We start from the raw sequence: 11,526 nt of genomic DNA, 5'->3' as shown, positions 1-11,526 counted from the left end.
ATGGCGGCAGGCATATTATTCATCATACATGATGGCCTTTTCCTTTGCTTTCCATTCACTCGAAGGCCGAAATGGAAGAATCATTGGTTTTGGATATTTGAAGCTTTTTAAATGGTTGGAAGGTCAGTTTCCATATCTTGGACTATATATCCAGTTTTTTTTTTTTTTTTTCCAATTCTTATCAATGCCAGCTAGATGAGTATATTTTGAAGATTAAATGATAGAAAATTGGTTAAGATGATTTAGACACGTAAATTAAAGACGTACAAATGTTTCGATTAAAAAATGCGACTCTGTGAGACGGGACCAGGACAAAAGGAGTGGACGAAGACCTAGAAAGACTTGGAAAGAGATTTTAAGAAAATATATGGAGTACTTGAAACTAATGGAAAATTTGATACAAAATTAAGCATAGTGACGATCTAAAATCTATACACCAACCCCACTTAGTGAGTTAAGACTTGATTGTTGTTGCAGCTTTGCTGCATTCGAGTGTGTCAACCCCAAAAAGTACTTCGAACTAAAACATATGCACTAAATGGAAGTGAAGTAACGAGTTTTGAGTAACAGTTTTGACACTTCCGATTCTTTGTGTCACTGCACTAAACTTGATGCACTTAACTGTCAAAAATTATACCAATTAGAGTATGAAAACAACTACTCACTAATTTAAGAAATTAGAGTTCTTTGAGATTTCTAACGATGTTGGCTTATGATTCCATTGTGAACTAGTTATACCCTCGTTCATAGAACAAGAACTGGCAAATACTCTTTTACAGTCAACGTCTCTCGCAACTACTATAAACAGAACTCCTATAAAATCAACATGCACGGAATCTCGCATATGTACATATATAATTTGTTGATGTAAAAAATTAAGTTGACTTTGGAACAATGCAAAGTGTCAAGGTGTGAGGTTGCTTCGGTCACCTAGTTTATTCTAGAGTTGACACGTGTCGCGTTATGATTGGTCTCCTTGTTGGAGAGAAGCTCTTGTGCTTCGGCATGGGTGCCTCATCACAAATTCTTCAAGTGAGACTCTGAAAGTATAAAGTTGACCGATGCTAGTTTTATGATTGATGAAATATGATACAAACAAACATAATTCAATACGAATTCCCATGAATACATACGTAAGATATGCAAACATGAAGTGTAAAAATTTTAAAGAAGACAATAATTTGCAATTATATGTAGCTTCAAAGTAAAGGCATAAGAGAGAACGCTTAGGCGTGAAATATCAAACATGAATGATGAATAGAGGTTTAAAGAGAGAGAATTAGAATCTATATAAGTAGCGGCTACAGGCTGTTGTCTGCAGAGTACGGTAGGGGGACCAATGCAAGTAGTAGCTAGCGTGCTATCGTTGGTGTCTTCCTTCCCAAAATAAGTATACGTCGGGGATTTGTCATTATTATCATTTTCGTTGATCGTTCTATCTTTACATAGAGATTTTGGCATAGTTTCTTCGCTTGTATCTTTTTCATTTACTTTCATCTTTATCAATAAATTTGTAAAGTGATCCTCACCCTGAAGGTAGGTGTCTCCACATGACTATTGCTGAATAGTTAATCTCGTCTAATTTTTTTCTATTTGAAAAAAATAATTAAAAATAAAAAAGATTGTGTAAGGGACCCGCGGTGTTGGATAAGACATGCTTATTGACTTGGCACCCAAAATTTTCCTACTGCTTGCTCTAACTACTCAGAGAATCAGCGTGCATCATATCAACTTCTAGACTTTTTATTTGCTTTGTGCTCTATAATTTTAGGGTTAAGTGTATCACAAGTACAGTTGTTGAATCTCGATTGTGATATCGTGCATGAATTGCCTGGTAATGTGAATGTGAGCCGTGATCACAAAAATGGATATGGTAAAGGGGTGGTGGGCGGCGAAAGCGATAGCGATAGCGAGGGTAGGGGCGGTGATGGTAGCGGCAATGGTGACAGTATGATGGTGGTGACAATATTGGGGTGTGTTGGTTCGGGTGAAAATATCACAATAGTGGTATGGGCAATGGTAGAGGCAGTGGTGACGGTTATGATTGTGATGGCAGTGGTGTCGGTTATGGTAGTGGCGGTCGCGCTAGCAACAACAATGGCGGTGGATATGGTGGTGGTGTTTGTGGTGGTGTTGGTGGTGGGGTTGGTGATGATTGTGGTAGTGATGGTGGCAACAATGGTGGTGGTAATGACTGGGGGTGTTCATAAAAAGTTTATATATATATATATATATATATATATATATATATATAAAAGTAGCTTTTAAAAACAACTTACAAGTTGTTTTTAAAAATTGTTGTCTGAAGACCATTGTTTTTAAAATAAGCAAGATATTTTGTTTTTACCAAACACTTATTTAAAGCTTAACTTTAACTTCAAAATAAAGCAGTTTCTGACGAAAAAAAATCAATACCAAACGAAGCCGTAATCATACAGAGATAATTTTAAAAGTAACCTTCCCCTTGAAACATTAAGTATATAGAATAAATAGACAATTATTTCGTGATGTTATTTACTTGACAATATTGACTAATTTCTGGATGGATAGGTACATAAATTATAAGGAATGGGGGTGTGCTTTTATGGCCCTTGCTAATTCCTGCTAGCACCATACAACTTCGTAATGCCAGTTGACCCTATAAAAATTACAACAGCACCAGCTCCGTTTTGTGATCTAAAAATTACATGAGACAAAAATAAAATCGAAAACAAAGACGAAACATGTACACAAATGTGGTATCATTGAAATACAAAATGGACCTTCTCACGTCCTTGGAAGGCTTCTTACGTGCATCCGGGGACGGAACCAAGGACCATATCATCTGGGACCGGACAACTCATCCGGAGGAATATGAGAAGTTGAGTCTATGATCCAATTAGTATTTGGATGATGAATAGGGTTGTAATCTTGGCGGAACACCTCCTCTTTCTGCCACTCCTCCCATCTTTCAGCCAAACCATCGCCTTCAAGCATTCGGACAACCTCTGACATCTTGGGCCGATCCCCTGGGGTGCCTTGTGTGCACAGTAGAGCTACTTGGATCAGCTGCTCCACTTGATCCTCAACATAATTTCCATTTAGATCAGCATCAACAAGTGTTTCCAACCTCCGATCTTTCAGTAGTCCTTTGACCTAATGTTTTTCGTTAAAACAAAAAGGAAAATGTCAGCTAGTTCTACGATTTGAAACAAAAGGTGAGGGCACCTAGGAGAGTAAAAATGTGTTGTAATGTTCAAAATTTGAAGGGCCGCAGTTCTCTCCAGAAAATCAAACTGCTTACAATAATGTATCATCATTCAAATATTGATATGATGCAAAGATAAGACAAATGAAAATAGAGAGAAAAGAAAGAAGCGAGGAGGCCAAGATAGATCGACACAAAACACATGCCAAATTCTTCAAGAAATCACAGTAAGGCCAATATATCGGCAAAAGAAGCAACAACAATAGTAACAATAATTACTAAGATAATGTAATAAATTAATCTCTTAACAATTTAAACCTTAGGCTGCTATAAATAAAGATAAATAAATCTTCGCAGCTTAATCATAACTCTAACTAATAAAAGGTAATTAAACCAAACTTATTTTCTAACGCTAATTATAATTTTGTTTCTTCGATCCATGATTCTAACTGTTTTCTACATTTCGACCAAAAAAGACAAGTGATTTTTACAGTAATCAAAAAGGAACTTGCCAGCCGCATAAAGAGTAACAGGTTTTTAAAGTATCCTTACAAAGAACAAACTAAAATGATTACAGAAATGTTCCATGCAGAATGATTAAGAATGTCATAAGAGATTAGCGATCTGAAATAAAATCAATAAGTGTGGAGACCCATTATTTTCGGCTAAAATAAATAGCAACACTGGTAACGGGAGATACACCTAATTAACAGTATATTATATAACATTTCTTTATAACTTTGAGGTTTGAAACTTTGATAATTTCCAAGGTTTGGACTTAGGGACACAAAATAAAGTGAAGCAAGAATATTGCTGAATTTCAACAACATTATGTCTTTTTGATAAAATATGAAAGATATTATGGAATATAGAATGATAAAATTTAATCAGAAGTGGACCTAATGCAAATATTGTTGGGAAATAACCTTGCATATAACAACAAATTAGCTACATAAACAGACAGAAAGACATAAATACATACCCAATCAAGTAACATGACATCATCATCATTCGCAAGCCGAGCAAGATCAAAAGCCCTCTGCCCAGTGATGAGTTCAAGAAGCATGACTCCGTATCCAAAAACATCAGTTTTCTCGGAAGACTTTCCAGTTGAAAGGTACTCTGGTGCTATATGACCAATTGTGCCACGTACAGCTGTTGTAACATGTGTATCCTTGTAGTCCATGAGTTTAGCCAATCCAAAGTCTCCAACAACTGCTTCAAATTCCTCATCCAACAATATGTTTGCAGCTTTCACATCACGGTGAATAATTTTTGGATCACAGTGATCATGTAAATAAGCAAGGCCTCTTGCAGAACCCAATGCAATGCATTGTCTTTTTGGCCAATCAAGTGCAGCTTGTTCTTCTGGACGATCTAGAATAATTTATCGACATAATTATGAATTAGAATTTTAAATTACCAGCAACAGGTAGTTTCATTTTACACATATTATACCACCCATCCTACCCAAAAAAAGGTCATCTTGTTATCCCTTTCAAATTAAACAGAAATAAAATCAACATAAACGAGGTAACTTAAAATTGAAGAAAAAAAGATCATTAAAAAAATATCTGTGTTGATACTCCAAACCAAGTTGGTCAGGTGTATAAAATTTTATTAATGTAATCCAAATAATTTTTAATGTCGTGAAACAAATATTTCATCAACGCAGCAAATAATTTAGAAGAGTACCTCTTAAACATGATGCCACACTTCCATTAGCCATATAAGGATATACGAGCAGCCTTTCTGTTGGTGTCATGCAAAAACCACGTAGACGAAGCAGATTGCGGTGGACAGCCATGCTAATCATTTCAACTTCTGTTTGGAACTGTAGCTCCCCGCCTTGGGTTCTCTCCTCTTTAAGTCTTTTTACAGCAACCAGAGTTCCATCAGTTAAACGTCCTTTATAAACCTTACCAAATCCACCTCTACCAAGAATATTTTTGTTGCTAAAGGTATCCGTTGCAACTTGTAGCTCACGCAAAGAAAACCTTTTGAGCTGTCCTAAATGAACTTCTGGATCCTCCTCAGCTGCAAATACAGTAGATGAGTGAAACCTACATCCCATACTACAACACGATCAAGCTATATTACTCTTAATAGTTCACTAACCAGGTACATCAAAGAAATGATCCTGTGGTTTTCTTCGTCGCCAATAAGCAAGTGCAATTGCAGGTGCAGCAAACAGCAAAGCGGCACCAGCAGCAACCCCTCCAGCAATAGCCCCAGTAGCAGTGGTGCCTAATATGATTCACCAGAGGTAAAATGGAAGGGTTATTTGCGTAACATGAACCAGATTTAAATGAAAAATCCTTAGAGTCAGATGCTCTCTCTCTCTCTCCCTCCCTCTCTCTCTCTCTCTATGAAATAGTACAATACAAATTTAGGAGTATCCTCTCAGATCCTCAACCGCTTCCTTTCCTAACTAGCATCTTCTTAGAATCTTTACAGCAGTGATTCCAACAATAATGTTATATTATTAAAAAAATTAACAGAAAAACACCCAAAAAATTAACTATCAATATCACAAGTGTATGCGAAACAAAATAGAGCCAGCTCTCAAAATAAATTTGAGTTAATATAACAAGAACAGAACACTATAAGTTGTAAAAACCTGGAGAACTTGGTGGGGGAGAAAGGGGAGGAGGTGGAGAGGCTGGAAGTGGTTTCAGAAAAGGATTATTGTTAAAACTGCAAAATGAAGAATAGCAGTCAGTACCTCATTTAGATCATCAGCTGGGACGGCCACTGCAGGGAAAAGGTAAAGAAAGAGAATAAAGTTGCTTCAACAAACCTGATGGGAGTAAAAAGTGAAAAAGATCCATTGACAGGAATATCCCCTGTCAGATTGTTATTTGAAAGATCCCTGCATTCCATGGGAAAAGAGAAAACTACATGTTATCTTTGATGGCAGATAAATTAGTAACTTTTCTCTCTACACCCTTCTTATTGAGATGAAAGTATATGAAACTCACAGGACTTGCAATGATTCGATTTTAGTCAAAGTCATGGGAATATTCCCCGCCAAGGTGTTGTTGTTGAGACGCCTGTTTCATGGAACAGAAAGTGTTAAATCACAAATAATCGCAATAACAGATTATATTTTCAATACATAATTATTCAAACAATAAGGGACGCAATTAATAAAATGTGAACGTAGTTTTGTGATAATTCATTTTCTTTTACCACTGTTCTAGTCGCCATATAAACAACAGAAGAGTATGTGAGTTCTAAGTGTGCATAAAGTACATATGGACAGAATAGACAAGCGAACAATGAGCTAGGAAACTTTCTAGACATCCTACAAGATATGAGAGTTCACCCACTCTGGTTACAGAATTCCTTTCTATTTCCCCTAAAATATATTTCTGCAAATAAGAGTCGACGGATTTTCCTCTTACTATAAATTTCATTGTTGTCGATATTAACATCCGCGTGTTGAGGCCCTTCACTGTTTAGGACTCACTCCTCGAAAAAGTCAAAACCTTTCCTGAACACACACATTCTAGCTCAGCACCTTACATAATATGGATCTCATAACTGTTACTGCTAGAAATACAAACGAATAATTCTCAAAATTTCTGGAAATTCAAGATGTGCTCTTTGTAACGTAGACTCAGTATTCATCTAAATAAATCTCCCTAAAATTCCACATGAAGTTTCAGGGAAGCAAAAAAGAGAGCAAAATAGTTTACTTAGGGTAACCCTAAGAAGATGTTACAAGGGTGGCTCGAAAATTAAAAAGAAAACAATAATACTCTCCTATTAAATCTTAATGTTATACTTCCATTTGCACTATATATGAGTGCAATCAGATATATATATACACAAACCTTTTCGATAAGATTTTGAAAACGAGGAAGATGCGAAATGAGTGGCGAAAAAGCACTTTGGTGCCCATCAGCAAGAATAAGGGCGACATATAAAATTGCATGAGTTATACGAGTATTAAGTTAATGGGTCATACAATGAAGCTTATGGGAGAGTAATTGAGCATAGACTGAAGCAAGAGACACGGGTCTCAGACAATTCGGGTTCATGCCAGGGTGCTCGACTATGGAGGCAATCTATCTCTTACGAAGATCGATGGGACAATATAGAGATATACAAAAGGATTTGCACATGGTCTTTATAGATTCGGAAAAACTGTATGATAGAGTCCCAAGAGAAATTCTTTGGAGGATTCCAGAGACGAAATGAGTGTGAGTAGCATATATCCAAGCAATAAAGGATATGTATGATGGTGCAAGGATTGCAGTAAGAACTCATGAAGGACAAACTGAAAGCTTTCCCATATCCATAGGGTTACAGTAAGGCTCAACTTTAAGTCCTTACCATTTTGCATTGGTAATGGATGAGCTCACGGGACATATTCAAGATGATATTCCTTGATGTATGCTTTTCATAGATGATATAGTGTTATAGATGAAACTCATGAGAGAGTAAATGCTAAGCTTAACCTTTGGTGGAAAGTGTTAGAATCTAAAGGTCTTCGACAAAGTACATGGTGTGCAATTGTAGTGGGAAAGGGGGTCCAAATGGGATACGAGTAAGGGTTGGAGATCAGGAAGTATCAAAGAGTGAACGCTTTCATTATCTTAGATTTATCTTGCAAAAGATCAGAGAATTGGATGGAGATCTCAACCATAGACTACAAGTTGAGTGGATGAAGGGGAAGAGTGCATCAAGTATAGTGTGCGACCATCGTATGCCACTAAAGCTCAAGGGGAATGTTAAAAGGACGGCAATAAGGTCAACAATGCTTTATGGCACAGAATGTTAGGTGGTCAAGCATCAACACGTGCAAAAATGAAAATAACGGAGATGAGAATGCTTCGCTGGATGTGTGGGCACACGAGTTGGATAGGATTAAGAATGAGCATATCCGAGGTAAAATAGGAGTGCTTACAATTGAAGAAAAGATCAAGAGAAAATCGGTTAAGGTGGTTTGGACATGTCAATCAAACACCTACAGATGCTCCGGTTAAAAAAATGTGATTACAAGATAGAGACTCAAAGCAAAAGGAGTAGAGATGAAGACTTGGGAAGACTTGGAAAGACACTTTAAGAAAAGACATGGAGTACTTGGAGCCCACAGAAGACTTGGCGCCAAACCAAGCCCAATGACGTTCTAGGTTTCATACAGCCACAACCCCACTTAGTAGAATAAGGCTTTGTTGTTGTTGTAATTTGATATGTACATAGACTAGAATAGTGTCAATCATAATAAATAGAAACTTCATAGTCTCACTTCATACTAAAACCTCATGAACATGATTACTAGCACAATTAATCTTTTTCGAGGCAGTCTTAACTATATAGAGTATTCAGAAGCACGGCACTCGAAAATACTTAAAAGATAAATGAAAGGGCCTTTTCAAGGCTCGAGCTATTATATACCATGCAACCTGGGATTTCACAATTGTCACGGTAAAAGCTATGGAAACTTAAATTTTTCTTCCTTTCCTATTTTTCCCCCCTTTTAGGATAGGGGATCTATAAAAGAGGAGAAATAAAAGAAAGATATGTGGTATAACAGAAACGGGAAGCTACAAATATTGGAGCTCCTGTTAGATCTTTAGTATTTTTAACCTGGTGATTATAGCTTAATGCATCTTTGCATTAGAGTTCCAAATTCCGATCACCAAGTGAACTAGTCTCCCTTCTTGTGAATCTTGAAATCAGGGATCATACTATAAATTATATGCATCGGGCATAAGGAATATTTGCCTTCAAGGTTCCAGTTACGTGTTTTCCTATATTTTGTTGACGTTTATTGTTCTATCACTTGTTTTTATTGTTGTGTTCCTTCTTCAAAATTGTTAAAACTCACGCTATAGCCTATATGCCTTGACGTTAATATTCAGAGATCATAGTCAACCTAAGTAATATTTTGGGTTCAACCGAAATCCTATCGTGGACTTTAAGGAAGAAAGTCACTCCAACGGAGCAATTAAAAACAGTAGATTAGCATATCGAATAAAAAAGAAAGACAAAGGATAGGGGTTCATACAGGAAACGTAGTTTTGCAAGGCTGCCAAGCGTCTCTGGAATGTTACCATGTAAATTGTTCAAGTAAAGATCCAAGCTCACCAAGTTTGACAAACCCCCAAGCTCTGGGGGAATGGTTCCGGTTATGTTATTACTGTAAAGTTCCCTGTCAAGAAAGAGTGTTTCGATATGTCAAATGCAGTAGGTGAATTCATTCATCAGTGTATCTATACCAATTTCAATTCGAATACATACTGATGGAACAGTTGGATAAGAGACACGAAAAAAAAGCAGAGCGAAAAACACACTTACAAGTACTGCAACTTGGAAAGCACACCAAGCTGTGCCACCAGTTGACCAGAGAGATTGGCATTGCCCAGATCACTGGGTGGAGCAAAAATGTTAGAAATTTCGTGCAACGCTATTTTTGCTATTACAAGTGAATTGAACTGAATTGAATTCAACATAATTGAATCGAAACGGAGGTGTTTGTTGGGTTCGCTTACACTCGAGTAACGCTATTTTCGCTATTACAAGTGACGTGAAACCAGGTACAGGGATTGACGAGAGTCGGATCCCAACTCTGCAGAACATTGTTTGGATCAGCTAGATTGCTCTTCAAAGCATTCAATGCGTCACCTGTCCAACCAATTATTCATTCATTCATTAGTTCATTCCAATTCCCGCAACCAAACACGCCCAAATTCACAGACACAGACGTACCTTCGACGTTGGCAGCAAGCTTCTGGAGGTGAAAGAAGCCAAACAGCAGAATCAGCCAAAATGCAGAAGCAGAGGCGGAGGACGTCATCAGTGTTGGGTCCATTGGAGCTGAGCTCAGCTCATACACGAATCCCTAGTTCCAATTCTAACAATTGGGGAAGCAGCTGGCGTTGACCGATCAAAATCTGGAGCATCTCTGCGTTGACCGGATTCCAGAAAATTCGGTGGCCTTTGCTTCTGCTTTGGCTGTTGATTAAATTGCAGATTGCGTTTGGCAAAGCATGCTTCTCACTTCTTAGAGAGAGAGCTTAGAGAGAGAGAGAGTGAAATCTCAGAGCCTCAGTAGTTTTGGAGAAGAAGGAAAGAATAGTAAAAGGTTTGGGGGAAGAGTGGAGGAGCTGCGGGAGGAGGGCTCTCAGTCAAAGTCGCAGCCCACCACGTTGGAATTTCCTTTTTCTTCTTTTCTTTGTATTTATTTTTTCTTCAAATTTCTAGTCCTTGAAAACTAGCAATATTCTATTCTACACGTGGGAAAGTGATAGGTTTAAATTCGAGATCCGATTGGAAGTAAGAGGTATTAGGTTTGAATTTCGTCGATGACAATTTGATATCAAATTAGATTATCTATTGTGAGGTTTAGCCGAACTCCTTATCCTCTTAGTGTAAAAATATCAATGTATTAAAAAAAATTCGAGATATGATGAGTTAAATTAAAATAGAAAGACACTAATTATTAGAATGAAAGATTATTCAGCGTGTCGAGAACAAGTTTAATATTTTGTGTTATAATATAAGTGGTTGAATATTTAAAAAAAAAAATTAACTACTCATAATATAGCACTTAATATATTGAGTCGTGTTACTGAAAATTTTCTTCACTGTGACAATTCACACGTTGGAAATTTCCTTTCTTCTTTTCTTTATATTTATTTTTTCTTCATTTCCAATTACTGTATATTATTTTTTGGGTGAAAATTGTTCTTCAACCACGATTTGTCTCCCGGCCCCACCATATGCCCTTATTGACTTGATGACAGTCGACTGCACGCACACCATTATTCTTCACCTTGAGTAAACACGACCAGGGAGTACAAAAATGGTTGGGAAATTGGAATATATATTATAAATATGAGTAATGGTAGTAAAACTAATTTATAGATAAAATTTTGTAAATAAAATGATATGGAAATTGATGATTAAATTATTACTTAAACGTTGATAAACGTGTTCAATTTTTATTGGTGACACTGACATATCATTTTGTTTGCAAATTTTGTCTACAAATTTAGTCTCTGTAGTATTACTCTATAAATTTATGTTGCTCAAGTAGAAAGATCGACGCGAGAATTATAGATAAGATAGTGTTATTCACTCACTCATTTTTACGTCTCACATACCCTTGTTAATTTTTTTTCATTCATCTTTTTCAATTTCTTTGATCTGACAGCCGAAAATTAAGGCAAATATATGAAAAGTAAAAGTAGATGTATGGATAACAGTACATTTATAGATATTATATTGTGATAGAATAGAAATTGTTCATGCGATGTTCATCTAGTGATGCAACTTGAGTTCAGTCAACTCGAATCAACCCATGCCCAACTCAATTTCAAACCCAA

The 11,526-nt window shown here is 36.7% G+C and overlaps 2 protein-coding genes across 2 annotated transcripts; one reads left to right on the top strand and one right to left on the bottom strand.

The window, feature by feature from the left end:
- On the top strand, positions 1 to 2,210 carry LOC126631498 (uncharacterized). Its single transcript, XM_050301618.1, has 3 exons — positions 1 to 10; positions 1,772 to 1,973; positions 2,057 to 2,210. Exons 1-3 carry the CDS (start codon positions 1 to 3, stop codon positions 2,208 to 2,210), a joined length of 366 nt encoding a protein of 121 aa, XP_050157575.1.
- A 234-nt stretch (positions 2,211 to 2,444) lies between these two features.
- On the bottom strand, positions 2,445 to 10,336 carry LOC126631930 (BRASSINOSTEROID INSENSITIVE 1-associated receptor kinase 1-like). The gene is made up of 11 exons (XM_050302139.1): positions 9,908 to 10,336; positions 9,691 to 9,823; positions 9,497 to 9,568; positions 9,207 to 9,350; positions 6,169 to 6,240; positions 5,988 to 6,059; positions 5,808 to 5,884; positions 5,306 to 5,434; positions 4,883 to 5,224; positions 4,170 to 4,564; positions 2,445 to 3,135 (listed from the first exon to the last, which is right to left on the bottom strand). Exons 1-11 carry the CDS (start codon positions 10,008 to 10,010, stop codon positions 2,821 to 2,823), a joined length of 1,854 nt encoding a protein of 617 aa, XP_050158096.1. The 5' UTR covers positions 10,011 to 10,336; the 3' UTR covers positions 2,445 to 2,820.
- Positions 10,337 to 11,526: the final 1,190 nt, after the last annotated feature.

Source organism: Malus sylvestris, chromosome 8 (genome assembly GCF_916048215.2).
Source record: "Malus sylvestris chromosome 8, drMalSylv7.2, whole genome shotgun sequence".
Classification (NCBI taxonomy): Eukaryota; Viridiplantae; Streptophyta; class Magnoliopsida; order Rosales; family Rosaceae; genus Malus; species Malus sylvestris.
The sequence above is the reverse complement of the archived record's forward strand: the minus strand, read 5'-3'. Positions and strand labels throughout refer to the sequence as shown.

Excerpts from the sequence above, each read along its gene's own strand:
- LOC126631498 (XM_050301618.1), top strand. Across the intron at positions 1,974-2,056 it reads ATGGTGGTGACAATATTGGG|TGGTGTCGGTTATGGTAGTG; the intron begins GTGTGTTGGTTC and ends TTGTGATGGCAG.
- LOC126631930 (XM_050302139.1), bottom strand. The coding sequence starts at position 10,010 with ATGGACCCAACACTGATGACGTCCTCCGCCTCTGCTTCTGCATTTTGG. Across the intron at positions 5,225-5,305 it reads TCATTTCTTTGATGTACCTG|CTGAGGAGGATCCAGAAGTT; the intron begins GTTAGTGAACTA and ends CTGTATTTGCAG. Across the intron at positions 4,565-4,882 it reads TGTGGCATCATGTTTAAGAG|ATCGTCCAGAAGAACAAGCT; the intron begins GTACTCTTCTAA and ends AAATTATTCTAG.